Source organism: Aedes albopictus, chromosome 2 (assembly GCF_035046485.1).
Source record: "Aedes albopictus strain Foshan chromosome 2, AalbF5, whole genome shotgun sequence".
Taxonomy (NCBI): domain Eukaryota; kingdom Metazoa; phylum Arthropoda; class Insecta; order Diptera; family Culicidae; genus Aedes; species Aedes albopictus.
Window position 1 is genome coordinate 35,048,162 of NC_085137.1, and position 19,229 is coordinate 35,067,390.

The 19,229-nt window shown below is 37.5% G+C and overlaps 1 protein-coding gene across 2 annotated transcripts in view; it reads left to right on the forward strand.

The window, feature by feature from the left end:
• Positions 1-19,229, forward strand: part of LOC115268599 (neuronal acetylcholine receptor subunit alpha-7-like) — a 437,921-nt gene that overhangs the window by 373,802 nt on the left and 44,890 nt on the right. For both annotated transcript variants that reach the window (XM_062849461.1, XM_062849462.1), the window contains exons 8-10: positions 3,612-3,806; positions 7,581-7,667; positions 7,934-8,043. In XM_062849461.1, the coding sequence (XP_062705445.1) occupies positions 3,612-3,806; positions 7,581-7,667; positions 7,934-8,043 (392 nt within the window). The remainder of the gene's footprint in view (positions 1-3,611; positions 3,807-7,580; positions 7,668-7,933; positions 8,044-19,229) is intronic.

Sequence of the window (19,229 nt, forward strand, 5' to 3'; positions counted from 1 at the left end):
ATTAAGCTTTTTCCTTTGGTTCTTCGCGTAGTTTTTACCTCTAGAGGAAGAACTACCTTGAACATCATCAGTCGATGCAGAGGAGGCTGCAATAGGTAATTCTTTCCCAGCATTCTGGGGTTTCTCAAAAGTATGTCCAGTAGATACTTCTTTTGAACACCCAGACTGCTGTTCCGAATTTCCAGATGCATTGCCCAGAAAATCAGCCATATTGGCAAAACTTTTTCTAATAGCTCGAACAAAACGATCAGCCTTCGAAAACGTCCAAAGAGAAAAGAAAGGTTATCTTCAATCAGATTGCCTCTAGACCCGATGGAATTTGGTTAGCACCAACACAATTAGTTGTGATGAGAGCTTTCGTGTCAAGAGTAACTCTCCAAAAACTCAAACACAGCTCGTGAACAATTCGTAATATACACGGCATCTCCATAGGCACACATACTTGATATAGCATACAGAAATGTTCCATGCACCGCTAACATTTTTGCATCGTTATATGATGCATCTGTAGTGGCATGTGTACAGAGATCATCACATCGATACGAATAACACTAGACGGATCGGATCATTCCAAAGGCACACAAGATGTCGTGCGAATGCGAAATGCAGTAATAATACCACTGTTGTATTCACGAGACGCGTTCGATTCAAATATTTGCTGCGTATTATGATAAGTATATCTATACGAACAAAAAAGAAAGTAAATATTCTTTCGGCCAATGATCATTAGTATGGACACATAAAAAATTTTGTATGGACAAATGACCACGCGGGGGGGGGGGGAGGGGGGGTGTGGGGGGGTCCCAAAAAAATGACCACGTGGTTTATGGACAGCCCCATATCGGTGAATTAAATGGGCTATCGCCAAAAAGGCGTCCACTACCCATGAACACACAGACACACTTTCCTGGCTGTGTTTTGGTCTTTGATGTTAACGTTCTGTGTGATCGCTGTTTCCATGTCCACGATGATCTGTTCCACGTCTGGCTTCGAAGTAACCGCATATCCTAACCCCTTATTGAGGTGTGTCAATTGTTCCTCTGTGAACTGTTGCGTCAAACGGTTTACTACGAATCCTTCAATGGATTGAACCATCGGAACAGTAGTGTGGGTGTCCTTCGTCGCTCTGGTCTCGTTTCGTAGATTCGTCAGCTGAAAACTTAGTTATTTAACTAAACAAATCGATTCAAAGATGCCATCTGATAGAAAATTAAATAATCTTTCAAATTAGAGTAAAAAAAACTGCGATAAGTTTGATTATTTTAAAGTTATAGCCAGTTATGGCAATAATAATCAAAAACATGGAAAGTTCAATAACTACGTAACGGTTGAGATTTGACCATATGCGTTGAACATTTTTTTCACCATTTATGGTCCTCTATCACCCTTTAAAAAGTTTGCACTCACGAACCTAACACCCTGTATATATGTATTAGACTGGGTCACCAAGGTCGATTTTTCGGAACAAAGCTTTTTCGATTCATTTTAGCGTCCAAAGCAACTGTGCAAAATTTGGGAGTGATTGGTTGCTTCTCCGTATTCCACATTGCGATTGAAATTTGTATGGAATTTAGTATGGGAAAACGTGCTTTTTTGCATTTTTCTCATAAAATGAAATTTTTCGTCCAAAACGATCTAACTAATGACGTTGTTCCGGGTTGATAAGATCAAATTTAAAGTTTCTTCATACAACCTTGACCCACTCTAATATATATATAATTTCACTAAATTCTGAGAACCTTCGTACCAATTTGTACGATAATAAAAAAAAAATCCCCATTATTAAAGACATTGGAGCGCAATAAAATTGTGATACACGCGGAAAATTGTGCTCGTACGATTAGATTATGAAAATAGCAAAATATTTATCGCCTTACAACCTTATTGACAGACCCTGCACCTGCAGTTTTCAAAGAACACACATTTTTTTGCACTACATCGACCACGATCATGAAATCGTTTTTCCAACAATTACATCTAGGACCGCTTGTTCAGCAACAGTTGCCAGCAAAAGCATCGAAACTATGTGCAATGTCATCCTTCATCACCATCATCCGGAATGCTACTCCGCTTCCCACAACAGACAACTATTTCAGGCATTCTGCTGATTCCCGGAAGGAGATTTTTAGTGAAATATACATTAACGTTATAGTTCGTAACAGATATGTGGTTGTGTATTTTCTGTATTGATCAATACATTTTAAAACTTCTGATGTATTTGATTAGTACATAAAGGAGAGTGTTAACGACACTGGCAGCACTGAATCGACGCCAGTCAAAAATGACATCGATGTGAAGTCTCTGACTGAGGAAACGTCACAACGGTCAAAAGGAAATTAAAAACATTGTCTATTCGCATGTGATATGTATTCAGAACATTCGCAAATATTGTATTTTACATCATAAATTAATTTATTAATATTTTGGAATTGTGCGCGAGTGCCTATATCTGAGTTATTTCGTTTATACCTCGTAAGAAGATTGAAATAGCTTAGTTAACTAGAAGTTAATCATGAATTCATTTATATAGGCTAGCACAACCAAACATTGCATCTCTAACCTCTGCTATATTAAGGAATCACAATTATTGTACCGTAAGTTCAGCTGAAACTATTTATCTGGATTGTTATCTTATTAGATACCTTCACTAGGCAAACTGCTCTTTAATCTTGCGAAGAACAGCGAGAAGTATAATTTGTTGGGCAAAACCGGAATTGAAAGACCAAATTGTGAGTAGTATTAACACCGGTCTCGAACTTACCATATTAATAAATTTTCCTTTCTTAGCTTTAAGAATACGGCACACCAAACACCGTGCGATTCTGTATCGAGGTCCGAAAGTCTACCCAACAGAGAGTATGAATGGTTGGTAAAGTTTTCTCAAGTGATCACTTATTGTGTAATTCCCCTACAACGAATATTTCCGTTAGATTTAAAACTCATGACACAACGACCTAAGATGGCTCACCGACACGCGGTTTTCATCAATTGTACTCCTTCATCCGTAACCGCGATTCCTATTTCCCTCGGCCAACATGCACAATACCACCATGGATTGGTGGTTGAAATCTGTAAAAAGTGAAAACGTTTTCCGAATGACGACGCGTTGTTAAAATGTTTCAGTGAACCGGCAAGCGACGGTGAACTGCTGGTGACAGATTCGGGTTTTAGTGTGCTGCTGCTGGAATGGGTGATGAAATAAAGGGCTGAACGAGGAAAAAAAACTAAAACGGATTTGGATTCAGCAGAAACCACAAACCAATTTGGGGTGGCGTATCAGAACAGCGAATGTCGCGGGGATTTACGAGATTTCATCGTCCTGTCCGAATGAGACGGTGGCGAAACAAATCATTTGTCTTGTTGGAGCTTTAGGAAGACGGATTGACGAAAAACTTAATTTCAGCATGTCGCTACAACTCCCATAGTTGTATAACTGAGAACTCTTTGAACATTTAATGAAATGTTTCATTCAATTCGTTCATGAGTATATACTGATCCGATTTAACTACGTCATAATGTAACCTTTACAAGGGCACCACAATTGTTCATATTAAACAACCCATCTCATCCCAGCTTATCTGACCGTTATTTTTTCCACTATATTCTTGCAGGCGTCCCGGGGAAACGTAACGAAATCTACTACAACTGCTGTCCGGAGCCTTACATCGATATCACATTCGCCATCATCATCCGGCGGCGGACGTTGTACTATTTTTTTAATTTGATCGTCCCGTGCGTGCTGATAGCGTCGATGGCACTGCTCGGATTCACACTACCGCCAGATTCCGGAGAAAAGTTATCATTAGGTTCGCTCCCAACGATGACGTTCTGGGTTCTGGTCATCATCCATCCAAGCCTGTTCCTACTCTACTCGTTCGACCTTCCTCCGTATCCAATCCACCCACCTCTCCTCTCCTACTCTTTTTGGCGTATCGTCCTCACTGAGACACAGCCTGCTCCTCAGCTTAGTGTTCTATAAGTCTTTTATCAGTTATTGACTGAGAACTTCTTCTGCGAATGACTACTTTTCAGAGGTAGATCGTGCGTGGCAGACACGAAGATACTCTATGCCCAAGGAGATCTAGGAAACTTCCATTACGAAAAGTTCATGGACCGTCCGGGAATCGAACCCGTCATCCTAGTTATTGGCTTGCTGAAAAGCCACGCGATTACCACTGCTGCTATCTGGGCACTTATATCCAATTCATCCATCCACATTAAAAAGTTCTGAGCGTGCTCATTCCCCTGTCTTAGCAAAAAATGTAAGTTTAACATACGGCTACTTCATTCTGACAACCCTGAAATTTGGGCTATAATAAATAGGTTCCGGTGCAAACTGTGCTATTCCCATCAGAAATTTTATAAGAAGGTCCATTGGTTCAGTTATTCTGCATTTCTCTGAAACAATGTTGTTTTCACTTATTGTGATCTTATTTCATTTGCAATTTACGCGTTAAGTTCGCCTTGTCTATACACCGTCCTACTTCGTACAGAAACAAACTCAAGTTCATTAAAACGCTCCATTCAGTTGTAGCTTGTCCCTTTCTTGTTTTGGGGATGTCGTACCATGATACAAGTTACCAAGATTTTTTTTTCCAAGGCGGTCTTGAATAAAGACAATAATAAGTATGAAAGTCATTTAAAGACAATTGTACTATGGTACGTCCAAGGTTTAAGTGCCAACAAAAATATACATATATGACCTGTCCACTTATCAAAAGTGTTCTTTAATTTTCAAGTCCACCCCCATATTTTGATTGAAATCCAAAAAGAAGTCACTGGTCAAAATTTCAGCGAAATCCATCGAAATTAAAAGGTGCATCAAATCGATTTTGTGTTTTTCGACTATTTTGAACTTCGCAAACTCAAAACTGCACTAAACCTTGACGAAAAATAATTCATTTAGCACTGATTGGAAGATAAACTTGTTTGCTACAAGTTCTCCCAACAACATATGTCAATAAAACTTAATAAAATGTATGTAAAAATCACATTTGTAATCCGAAGTACCTGAAAAATTTGATTTTCAATAGCAGAGGTTCCCAAACTTTTTGCTACCGCGGCGCCTTTCGAAATTTTCAAAAATGTCGCGGCGCACCCACAACTTTTTCCAAAAAAAAAAATCAATGGTTTAAAACTTTCGATACAAAATTTTCAATAGAAACCGATAAAAAAGCCTTCAATGCCATGTTTTCTTTTTCAAAAAAAGTCCCTAAAATGCTTTTTAAAGAAAAGGTGCTTGAAAATTTACAGAGCTTTACAAAAATAAATAAATTTCCGGATCGATTGCAACGCAAAACTTTCAATTTTAATAAGTAAAGTATGCAGTTTACCAAATTCTAGGAAAAATAGAGATACAAATGGATTGTACAGATGGCCGTGACAGTGATGGTAAGATATTTATTTTTTTTTATTTTATTTTTTTTATTTACGTGTATTTTAACTTAGAGCTAATTCTACACTTAGATATATTTGTTTTTGAATCCGTGCAAGAGGGACACAACTCAAAAAATCATGCACGAAATCGATACATAAATTGTCACTGATTTTTTTACGATAAGAAGATGATCTGTATTTGTTTTGGAAAGAACTTCAAAGAAGTTCCCTTTAATATTCACTTTGAATTTCAAGCTATTGATAAAATCGAGCAGAATCATATAAAAGTCCAAATGACAATTTCAGAATCTCAATATAAATGTTTAGAGCTCCAGAAATTTGAAAAAAATCCATAGCGGAAATCATTCGAAAACACTGGAAAATTTACATTTTATTTGAAAATTTGGAAAAGAAAAAAAAAACCCTTTGAGTGACTTTCTTTCCAAGTCTTCCTCAAAAAGGCAAAATTTTGGTATATAATACAAAAAAGGGTGTGAGGCGACACCAGTTTTACTAGACAGAACAAAAACAACAAAAAAATATGTCCTGCATCGTTAATAATAAGAGTTTGTTATTTGTGTTTGGCTCAGGAGCCTGCGGCGCACCTGAGAAATGTCCAAGGCGCACCAGGGCGCCGCGGCGCACAGTTTGGGAAGTACTGTTCAATAGAACACCCACATATACGTTTTAAATTGGAATTTTCAAAACGGCATTATAATTTGTAAAGTTCTATCGTTATTTGCTTCTTTCCTACCAAAGTGGAATTGAACAAAAAATTTATAAAATTGGAGAAAGCCAAATGCATTCCAAAAACTAGCTTTTCAGAGGCAATTTTGCTAGCTTGGATTGCGTGGGAGCAATGAATACGATCCACAACCTGCAAGAACTCCTAGAGGAATACCTGCTGAAATTCTTTGATGAATTCCTGAAGGAATCCCTGGAGAACGTCGTGAAGGAATCCTGGAGAAATTGCTAAAGGAATCCCTGTAGGAATCCCCGGTGGAATTCCTGTAGGAAACCCTGGAGTGATTCCTGAAGGAATCGCTGGAGAAATTGCTGAAGGAAGTCCTGGAGGAAAACCTGAAGGAATCTCTGGAGGAATTTCTGAAGCATCTTCTGGAGGAATTTCTTAAGGAATCCATATAGGAATTACATAAGGAATCTCTGGAGGAATTCCTGATGGAATCCCTGCATGAATCCCTGGAGTAATTCTTGGAGAAATCCTTGGAGGTACAGGGGATAGACAAAATGATCGGGACAGGCAAAATTTTTACTTTTCAAAAAATGTCCAATTAGCTGTAACTTTTCGAAAAGTGCATCAATTATTCTCAAATTTTTACTGTCAGTTAATCAACTATAGTTGTGTATCAGTGGAAAAAATTTGGAAAATATCGGGCTATTCTGCACGAAGTTATAAGCATTTTAGAAAAAGGTAGAATTATCCGATTGCTAATTTTGAGCTATTATATCTCCGGATTCAATGAACCGAATGCAATGAAATTTTGTCCATTTATGACTTATATAATGAGCTCTAAAAAACGTTTGACTTAACTTGAAATTATTAACAAGAGAAAAAAATATAGCGGTTTCATTATTTTCATGATTTTTTTAGTAAATTGGTCTATTTTTTATATGCATCCCATTACTTTTTCCAATGAATTGCCGCCTATTTTGTTACTTTCTTTCAAAACATATCTGTATTCAAGACAATCAGAGGGAATTTAAATGTCGAATACCACCCAGTCAGCCATACTGTGAAGTCAGTGAAAATGAAATTGTTTTTCGCTTCTAGGAAGCGCCGCTGGAATGTATTTTTTTTTCTTGGTTTACTCAGCGCAGTCGGTGCCGGTTAAAGCATCAAATTGAAATTTTGCGATAAAAGCACATTTTTCCGCACTCGGCTCGGTTGACGGTGGTAATTGACACAAGCTGGCTGCAATTGACCTCGCGTGTCCAAAGCGAACCATGAGCCATCTTCCATCCCTTATCCTTAAAAACCCCTCATCCCATTTCTCTCCCCATCATCACCAAAGAGGACCAGTCAGTCAGCTTCCAGAATCCGAGGATTAATTATCCGCGTTTTTGTCTGCTCTTTTTCGCCCCCTCACTTTGTTATTTGTTTTAACATTTTTACGTTCGTTTTTACGTGATGCTCACTGGACTCGGACTGGTGGGGGGACCGAAATTTCGAATGAATGCACCAGGTGTAACAATTTTATTATCATTGACTGTATTTTTAAACATGGTTGCTGAAACAATGCCAGCCACGTCGGATGCTGTTCCACTTTTAGGTGAGTACATATGCAGGCAGGGGGATGCAATTTTTATCGTTCTTGAAGTGTAACACTCGAAATCAATGTTTATACAAACTGCTTGTACAGTTCTTTGCACATGGGTAACATTGATTCTTCTTACACTTATTAGATATAATCTAACAAATTTATTCACAATCAAGTGTCATGTTTATCATAAGGGCATGAAGCGGTCCATTTGACCACATTACCTCCGCGAATGAAACGTCCAATTCTAATCGACATTTTCCTCCTCTCATCCACAGGCACATATTTTAACTGCATCATGTTTATGGTTGCATCATCCGTTGTTTCGACAATTTTAATTTTAAATTATCATCATAGAAATGCGGACACACACGAAATGTCTGATTGGGTGAGTATGCAATGTCCTGTACACCAGCAGGGACGACCTCAATACTGAGTGTTGCATCATCGCATCGTTTGAAAAGACGCCTCTCAGTACAAGTCCAAAACAACGAAACATCATCCGGTTGGTTGGTCAGGTTGTGTTGCCCTGAATCAGGTAGCGTTAGAATCACCATTATAATGAATACGTATGACCGAATAGGCTGACCGAACTGTCCGCATGTGGGAAGCTTGTCAGATTCAGGCTGGGGCCGTTATGATTTTTGGCTACCTTTCGGAACTGTGGTGGTGTTCTGTGCTGCTGATGGCTACAGGTTTTGGTTTTCGGTTATCATACCGGCAACAGGCAGCAATTTCAGGGGCGTGTATCATATTTTAAACGTAACTTTGAGGTCTTAATAGTTTTTGAGAAGTTTTGACAACAATGAAAAAGTTCCTTCATTTTTGGATTTATGTTTATTCTGATGTCTTCATCCATGCTTAAGCGTGGGACCGATTGGGCAGGGATCCGTATTACATCCGTTGCAGTGGAATTCGACTAATAAAGTTTGATTATGCAATACATACATTCTAATTTGAAATCGGCCCCATTTTGACAGTACCTTCAAACTACACCGCGATATTGTACCCCTGGGGTCCATTGGACTCCACGGCCCAAATGATTGTGTCTTTGGTCATGACTTCCAAGAATAATGCTGTCTTCGACAAAATTGTTCTGCAGACCAAGGGCAATCTTATGATAAATTATTTGAATCGAACTTAGTCTAGTAGATGGCGTTAGTGTGTATTCAAATTACGTATTGAAAACTTGAATATCTTGATATTCTAAATGCATAGAATGCGTGTCTTCGGCAATAGTTATTTATGTAACGAGTTGCAAAAAGTTGATTTTTTCAACACGAGTCGTACATTTATCCAACGAGGCTTGCCGAGTTGGATAAATACGAAGAGTGCTGAAAAAATCGAGTTTTGCAACGAGTTCCATACAAAATTTTATGCAATGATTTTTTCATTATTCAACTCATTTGAGTTGCATAATGTTCATAATGCAACTCAAATGAGTTGCATAATGAACATTATGCAACTATTTTGCATTATGCAACTCATTTCAGTTGCATAATGAACCGGTACGGAAAAGTAAGTCATTATGATACTGAAATGAGTAGTATAAAATAGAAATTTTAATACTGAATTGCATAAAAATGTTTAATACATCAAAGTCTATTTGATAATAAAAATTATGCTAATGTTTTTCTGCAAGCTGGCGCTAAAAGATACACACGCAGAAAAAAAATTGTAAAAACAATTAAATTCTAGTTCAAATCAACCGATTTTTCAGTTTAATATTGCGAGAAACTGTTTTCTAGTTTAAACTGAACTGTTCTATTGTTTGATAATACAAATATTTTCAATTGTCGAAATTTTTGACAGTTTGTTAAAACAAACAGAGATATGGTATTTTCAACATGAAATAATGGATTGACTCAAACGACTGCACTTTTGCCACTAACAAACCCGAAATGTGACCCGGCAGGAACTGCGGCAGCTCGGAAATCTATTTTTAGACCGCTAAGGGTTGAAAGTCTCTTTAATAAAGACAAATCAATCAATCAATATTTTTAGACCGTCGGTATGCGGATGGGGAGGAGAACGACTAAAAAAAAGACAAAAAAAGGCGAAACCGCTCAACTTTTTGTGGATGCTGTCGTGAGTACCTGCGCGTTATCCATCCCGGCCAAAGCTGCACTTGGAAGTTGATGTGATGGATTTGCTATACCTTCTTCGTTGTGGCGATGTTGGGGTAAGCATTTTATAGATGTGTGAGTGCTTTCGGACCATGTTTTGTTGAAACAAATGAAATTTTGGACATTAAATGAAATGATGGTAATCGGTTGTTTTTATCGATAAACTCTAAATGAAAACATTATAACTTTGGAATAAGTAAATTCTCAGTTTGAAAATCAACCATGCGTTTTATTGTTTTAAACAAGCGCCATTTTCCTGCGTGCATATTTGCTCAGCATCCTAGATACCCTGAGCGACAATCGTCCTCAAAAAAGTTAACTTCTTTTGAGGTAAATGTCTTGATATGACAAACAATACCAATACTTCTTATTTGATGGATAATTTACTTCAGAACTAAATCACCAGGTGGCGAAAGTATAGCTTCAAAGAATACATATGGATAAGACTTTCGACCCACATTTCAAAAATGTAATATACATTTGTTAGATACTTGATATCTCGATCGAGAGAAAATGTTCTAAGTTGATGACTTCGGCAGATTTATTTATATGAATGTAATTTTTCAATTTTAATAATCTCTGATTTTAAATCATCTCACTAGATGGCGCTCCTGCTACTGATAATTTTGGCCCAGTGAAAACATACAAAGTCAGCATCTTTGACATAATCGCACAAATTATTGAGAGCCAGCTTATTTGAAATAAAAACCATGTTCGAAAACACCTCACTTGATTCCTTCCAAGGTTTCTTCAGGTATTTTTCTAAAAATTCCTTTAGGGATTCGGGTGTTTTCTAGGGATTCTCTCAGGATGGCTTCATGATGTTCCAATAATTGCATCAGGAGTTCTAAAAAAATTTCACCAATAATTCCATCGATGGTTGCTCCAAGGATTCTCATACGGATTCCATCATGAATTACTTCCGGAATTTCTGAAGGAACTCTTCCTGGGCTTTTTTTTTAAATTAATACAGGGATTCTTTCGGTGATCCTTGTCAAGATTCATCCAGGGCTTTATCTAGGAAATCCACTTATCCTTCGGATTTTTTTTCAGAAATTCCTCCAGGGATTGTTTTAGGGACTCCACCAGCGATTCAACTAAAAATTCAAATAAGGATCCCTCGGAATTCCTCCCAGTATTCCTCCTGGAATTCCTCCCACGATGCAAATTTTCCCCTGGAGTTGCTTCCGGGATTCCTCTAAGATATAAAACTTAAATTCTAACTAGCACCACTATGTCGGGTTGTGTGACGTCATAATCTCTTGGTATACTCTAAATTTACAGTAAAAAATCTCTTTAAATAATAAGTATCCCGATGTACGACAAATATAAACTGTCCATGTTCATTAGCGCTACCCAAAGGCAGAGTTTCGAATCAAATGGCTCATCAACTGTGAATGTTTAACCTACCAAACAACTCCAAAGACACCATGTTTCTAAGTAATCAGGATCCTGAGATATATGAGATGTTATATTTGTATGCTCACTAGCGCCGCCTTGTGGTGAAATATCAAATCAAACGGTCCATCATCTGTAAGCCATTGCCCAAGCAAGCAACTTTGCCGAAGACACCAACTCTACTAGTAGTCAGGATCTTGCGATATATGATATGTTATTTTTTTTTCAATGATACATCTGTTTGTGATGTCTCTTTTCGTTCATTCAAATAATACGTAACGCTAAATTTGAAAATTTTAGAACGCCTCTCTACTCCACGTAACAACTGTAGTACGGGAAATTTTGAAATTTTGTATGAAGTGTAACACAGCACTGACACCCCTCGCTCCTCCTATTGTTACGTAATATTTGAACGACCCCTTTGTTTTGGGACTGGTCCTTACCTGCCTTCCGATGTGGACTGTATTTGCTTGGATTTTACGATAGTGATTCCTGGGTTCGGGCTGATGGGGACACTATCGTTGCTTTGGATAGTTGGAGATTTTCTTTAGCGCCTTAATAGTAGTCTCCTCAAGATTTGTCAGGATAAACATTGAGTTTCACCATTCACAATTTATTTAATGTTCATTTCACAACCTTCACAAACATTACACTTTATTTAAACTGCATTTATTCAAACAATAAAACTACATATATTGGTCAGTTTCCATTGAAATACGCTCCGTCTGAGCTGTTCGGTCTCGTTGTATACACTAGATTCCTTTAGAAAATACTTTAAGAATTCCTTTTAAAATAATTTTGCATAGATTGAATCCACGAATTTCTTCAGACTTTTTTTTATTATAGAGATTCTTCCAGGAATGTTTCTAAGCATTACCTTAGAAAACCTTCCATGAGCCCTCTTCTGTTGAAAATGATTCACAAATACATTAAGAATCAGAAATTCAGAACTCTTTCAAAATTTTAAAATTCTACAATAAATTATTATTAAAATTCCCAAGGTTTCTTCACATTCCTTTAGATACTCCTTCAAGACATTTCTCTTCCAGAAATTGCTTCAAAGATTTGTTTAGAAAGTCTTAGAAAATCATCCACGGATTTCTTCAGAATTTTTACACAGATTCTTCCAGGAATTCTTATTAGGAAAGGCTACAACACATTCTTGTAGAGATTACTGCAGAAATTCACACAGAGATTTCATCTTACAACATTTCTGTTTTTATTTTCAAAAACTCTTTCCGGGATTCATTAATAATTTTCCTCAGATTCGCCAACAACTTTGTGTCATTGCTAATGGATCTATCAAAATATATCGCCATAGAATCACCCCATATACTCCGCCCATCGACAAAGTGAGAGATATGCATAAACATGAAGTTAGAAAGGGAAGTATGAGATTAAGCTAAATGTGCATAACTAAATATGTCATGAGGTATGCTTTGGCGCTATAATGAGTGCTCCACAAAATTATTTATTGATATGAAGTGCTCCGCGTGTCAAAAGGCTGAAAACCTCTGCATTTCAAAATAAAAACTGCAAATTTGGAACTGATAGGATATTTGAAATTTTAACATTAAAAAACGTACATAAAATCGAAGAACATAAATCAAGGTTTTACATAATCGAGGGTTCACTAAAAACGTAAAACAAATAGCTTAAACATCGCTTAATTTAGCAAAGAGTGTGTCGCCGTCAGTTCACTGGAGAAATGTTTTAAGAAAGCATTTAATTAATGTCCAGAGAAATTTATTGAAGAATTTACGGAAAACAGCACAGAAGGAATGGTTGCAAAAAAATCCTAAAAATAATAAGTCTTAAAAAACCTAAATTTCAAATCAAGTGAACCATGAAGGAATGTTCAAATTATTCTCTTTTGAAAATTCTTGGATGAATCCTTCCTTTAGAGGTTTGTTTTAAAAAAATAGCTCCAGCTATCTCTAGTTCTAAGAAATCCCTGTAGCAATTACCGTAAAAAAAACCTTTAAATATTTAGAGACATTTCAAGAGAAATCCTGGCAAATATTCGTAGAACAATTTCTAGAGAAATAAATAATTAAAAAAAATGAATAAAAAATCTCGACCGACCGTTTTCAACGGGAAAACTACGAAAAGAATCGACAGTCCTTGCCACAATTCTTGGTAGAGTTTTGGAGAAAAAATTCCTGAAGTCTTAAAAGTATTTTTTTTTCAAAATCTTATTCACTAGAGGAATTTCTGAAATATTTCTTGCAGAAATTACTCGATTTCTGGATAACATTGTTCAGGAAACTACGGCCGCAGTCCCTGAAAAATCACTAATGAAATCCTGGGGAAATTTTAGGAGCAGTTTCTGGAGGAATGCTTTTAAAGAAATCATGGAGAAATCCATAAAGTAATTCATTGCAGAATTCTAAAAAGAATATCTCACCAAAAACATTGAGGAATCCCCGGAGGAATACATATATTCTGTTGGAATTTCTAATGAAATTTTGGGAAATTCTTGTGAGAATCCTTGTATGATTCCCCAAAAGTAGTTCCTGTAGAAATCTCTCAAAAATCCTTGCAGAAGTTCTTAGAGGAATCCCGAAAGCAATCTGATTTTCAAGATACAAGTCTGAACGTGCTTGACTACAACGCCACCTAGTGGATGAATTTTGAATTATTACTCCATGGTCCAGTAGCTCATCACCAGTGGGCTGGGAAGGGTTTTCGCTCGCTACTCAAGTTCTCCAGATAGAGTAGTGTTAATATTTGGTAGAACTTACGTGTTTCTTGTGAACGGCACAGCAGTTCCATTTCCTCGCACTTCGCTTCTTCCAGGCGGCGCTTTTTCTCCCGGAAGAGAAGGGTCTGGTGCTTTCGCTTCTGTCTGTATCGCTCCACATTCTGTCGGGTTCCATGCTGCAGCATTACCGCCCGCGCTGCATCCTTCTCTTCCAGAACCGCTCTGCACTCCTCGTCGAACCAATCGTTTCGTCGACTCCGCTCTAAGACTAAGGCCTTAGTCTGTCTGATAAGGTAATATAAGCTGGTGAATGGAAAATCGAATAAAATAGTGTTTGTTCAAGTCAATCTTTCTTATTTACTTATATATTGGCTTAGTCACTTACGATTTCTTTCATTTATGAACTCGACCGCTCAAATAACGTCGTTTCCATATAAAAATTTATTCGTTGGAAATCTTCCTTATATATATAAAAATGCAGTGGCATACGTGGGACCGCGCATAATTTGCAAATGGAAGGTCCGATTTTGATCGTCTTTGTTTTGTTCTGTTAGTTTTCACCCAAAGAAGGATTATGAGGCAAAAAACATGGAAAAACTGAGAGTTTTTGAAAATTGATTTTCCATACATTTTGTGACCGGATACTTGGTCTTGGATAGAAACTTGAAACGTCAAAAAACGCAGTAGACAAGACAACGTTTGCCGGGTACAGCTAGTATTCTATAGATATCTGGTACCTCTGTAGCATCCTTGAGCTTGCATAAATAATTGCACTGTTGTTCTACAACATTAAGGTGAAACTGGAAACATTTTCTAATTTTTTCGGTTTTTGATTTTTTATTAAATAACGAAACAATGTTTTCCAAATCGGTTTTCGTGCACATGTAGAGTATGGATCAAGTTATCTTCTGATTTTTTTTTTGAGGTGGCAAATGTTTTCCATTTAGCATTAGCATTAGCATTAGCATTAAGCAAGTCGCACAAATTCGTAGGTGGTACAGCCCTGGATCGCTGTTATGAGGGTTGCATCCTTTTTGTCCGTTACCATAGCACAAAGATTTGGGACTAATCTCTGACTCTTAGACAAGATTGACGCAATCCTCCAACGGTCGAGTACTGTCCTGGCCACGTCCTTGCGACAGCTGAGGGATGGGAAAGGAAGCTCAGTTGGACACCTATGAAAGTACATAGAGACCTCTACATTCTTTCAGGCCTAGGCGTCACGGGAATTGGGTATTAGTGGAAGGGTAAAAATCAAAGAAAACGTTTGGTCAACGTTCAGGTGCACAAAATATGTTTGGTTGGTGCCTGATTCCTTTCACAACTTGATCCTTGTTGGGTGTTTGATTTCAAATCTGAAATAGAAATAGGAAAGGAAAATTATAGATATACCTGAACCATCCTATATGAAATGGGATATTTACCTGAATCCTCCTGGAATAAAACGTTTATAAGTAGTAACAATAAAACAGAACGCAAAAATAGAGCAACTTATATCAAATATTGATCCTGCTTTGATCAAATATTTCTTTTTGGAAACAGCCAGATCAAAATTTAAGTTTGAATGCTATGCTTTCCATAAACTACATAAAACATTCTGAAGGTTTTAAATTAATAAATAAGTTATTGATGATATTGCTTTTCAAGTACAATAAACCTGTAAATATACTAATTTGAATTGTTATGAAGTTTTCTTCTACCATTTTTGGCGTATTATAGTGTATGAGTTTAATTATAAAAGTGAATTAATCGGATATTTTTAGAAGGTACTTGAATGCAAGACTATTTACATGAAAACGGACATATGTGTTTAAGCTATTGATTTTTGTTTGCTAGGTGGAGTCGTACCAATATGCAGAGTACAATATCAACAATATTGTGTTTTCATAAAAGGGCTTGTTTGCAAAAAACATTGTAAAAACCAAAATAAATATAAAATATGCTTCTGTGAATCGCATGTTTGCCCCATTTGCAAAGGAAATCCAGCACATATGGCAGTATACAACAAAATAATGTTTACAAAGTGTGCTTCATGGTATGTTGCAGTGTTGCTGCTTTTACACTCGATTCTTTTCTTGCACGGGTCGTTATTTTGCTATAACTTAGTCATCTTTGAACCGATTCTCATGAAATTCTGTACACTGATAGTACTAATCGTGTTTACATGTGTACACAGTTTCATGAGAATCGGTTGAAAATTGGCTGAGCTAAAGCAAAAACCAGACCCGTGCCAAAAGAAAAAATGGGTGTAGTTAATTAAAGAAATAATTACTTATGAATTGAAATAAATAAATCAGAGTGATAATCTTAGAGACGTTTTACACAGGAACAACAATATCAATGATAACAAACTACTTTTACAGCTTGAAACGGGCTCACCGGTAAATCCTTTTGGCATCCTTGTTGCATCCGGCGTGCGGTTGGTTCTCGTGCCTGGTCCACCGTCAAGGTTGAAAGCACACATTCACACACATGCACATAACTTGAATGCTTGCGGGCCACTGAATTTTCGTATAATTCGCTATAACTCTTTAAATTTTTTTTCAAACTCTTCATTTGTTTGAAATGAGATACAATTATTCACACAATAAACACCACATTCCGAACCAATCCGCTTTAAATGGTTTTACTCAGGTTCCAATCAAACCAGCCTGACGCTCGTGGGATATAACTTTTTGACATTTCTGTTAAAAAGTAAATTCTAGTTATGGAAAAAACAACCCCGGCATAGCTTTCATTTCTTCATTTTGATTGAAATAACCCCTAATCACTGCACTGTTTCCCGGATGTACGGGGCACGGTGGCCACTTGCTTGTGGGCAATGCTTCAACCAACACAAACACTTCTCACCGTTGCTTCGACACAAACTGAGATTCGGAGGACATTCCGCATCTTTCACTTAAATTCACTTCTCTTTCTTATAAACGGCATTTTTAAGAATAACAAAACTCAACTCCTCTGTAGGACACTCATGCAGAACACGCATGCTGCAACCGCTCCTCCACCCCTCGTCAAACCGTTTTTTTTTCACTTTTCCGGCTGTATTCCGTAAAGATCACTTCAACAAAAAAACACTCTGAAAACCACATCAGGACGATTTAGTATGACTACGCTGCCACTAAGCACTATTCCGAACCGATGGCTCAGCCGTGTCAGCCATTTCACTGCCAAATCGGCCGAATCAAAACTTCGGCAAATGTTTTCCATTTTTGCATAAACCATTTTTTTGTGAAATTTTGTTCAAAAATGGTTTCTGCAAAAACGAAAAACATTTTCCACTACAAAAAAAATCAGAAGATACCTTGATCCATACTCTACATGTGCACGAAAACCGATTTTGAAAATATTGCTTCATTATTTAATAAAAAATCAAAAACCAGAAAGTGAGGAAATGCTTCCAGTTTCGCCTTAAGTAAACTTTGCAGCCTCCCGTGGTATGGTAGTCCGAAGCACCTTCTTCCTCCGCAAAGATATCCACAAAGCCACCTGGAGATCACCCGACCATCAAACAGAAAACCAAATCAACCACGTTCTAATCGACGGTTAATTCTTCTCGGATTACTCGTACTTTTTAATTGAAACAAAAAGGCACGGTAAATGGGTACCCTAAAAATCAATGGTCTCCATTCACCGTGCCCCATATTGTCCCATATATCTAGAAAAAAATCGAAAATTTGAACATTTGTTTTTCTAATAAAATCTTGCAAGTTATTACTTGAAATGAATTTAAACAAAGAAAATTCCCTTGGTTGGGTTGTTTTGATCATTTTAAACAAAGTAGAATAAAATTTCTCATACACGGTGAATGCACGGTCAGAAAATTCACTCATTTTTGAGCTAAAGTGGGACAACTCAAAATTGAGTAAATTTTTTTTCCAGCGATAGCGCTGGCTCAAGTGCGAAAATCTCATCAGTTTAAGCCGTATAATATTCTTGATGATGCGAAGAATATTATACGGCTTAAACCAGTTGGATTTTTGCACTTGGGCCTGCGCTATCGCTGGAAATGCAATTTACTCAGTTTTTGAGCTGTTCCAGTTTAGCTCAGTTTTATGTGAATCTTACTCATTTTAGAGTAACATTTTCTTAGCGTGTGGTGACCTACCACGGAATTATGCGACCCTACTACCCTTTACTAATTGTACTATATCACCAAATTTTGTGAAAATTTTTCCACTTCTGTGGATATTGCTTTAATTTTAACCTATAATGAAGGCAATTAAAAGCGGCACCAACAATATTTATAAGACTGGTGTCAAATGACAGCCCTTATTTGCCCCGAATTCTCTTAGATCCACGGTGAATGGTGCCTTGACGGTATCCCTTTTTCAACACACCCCTTTTAACACTTGTGTGCACAGCACACGCATCACATCGCATTACGGATGGCAACTGCACCACCGATGATAAATAGGATGGGCTTTATGAAGATCCGGAAATAATGCGGCGGAGGCCCGGCTCTGTAGAGTTCATCTGTTCTGCCCAGATTTTTCGGACTGCATTGGACCTCACACGGAACGGGCCAACCCATTGCTGGCTCTCGTCATCGAGGTGCAAACGAGAAACCAAATAGATGGAACTAATGTACTTGCACGGGCAACTCGTTCGTTTGGATGAATACCTTCTTCCTGACGACGTGACGCGTCTACGCACAAGAATTTTCCAGGGAGCCACGACGACGACAGTGGGCTCGCTTCAAATCGACGTCATTGATCCCTCTCATACCGAATGGCAGTGACACATACACACTCCCCGCCTGGGCCAATGATGAAACCGACCGACAACGAGACGAGTTGCGGTTGTTTCAGTTGGTTCGCTTGGGTTAACTAGGTTAAACGTCATTGTCTTAATTGGATTCGAGCCATCAATTCCGACGAAATGCTTCGAGGAAAAAGTCACAACAAGGAAAGCAGTCTCAGCACCCCGCATGGGGTGGAAACCGGGGAGTGCTTCCATCAAACATCAAAGGAAATTGTGGAAATTCCGGGCTGGGCGAAGTAGCTGCTTCTGGATGTCTGAGCTGGAAAATTGCTTTCCAGCAGCAGCAGCTGCTGCTGCTAGAGAATGTTGATTCACGTCATCATATTAAAAATGCTATTGTGCTTTGGTGTTCTTTTGTGGAATTGACTTTAACATCCATAAGAATGGGAGTTTTTTCTCACAATAACATATCTTCCATTGCAGTTATATGTCACTTTGAGAGGAGTTAAAAGTTAGTCAATTAAGGTCAATACCATTTGTTTTATTGATCATGTATTTATGTCAGTTATGATAAGATATGTAATAGAAAAGACATACATATCAAAACCATTTTATTTTTCCTGTCCAAAGAATGCAGAGAAATTT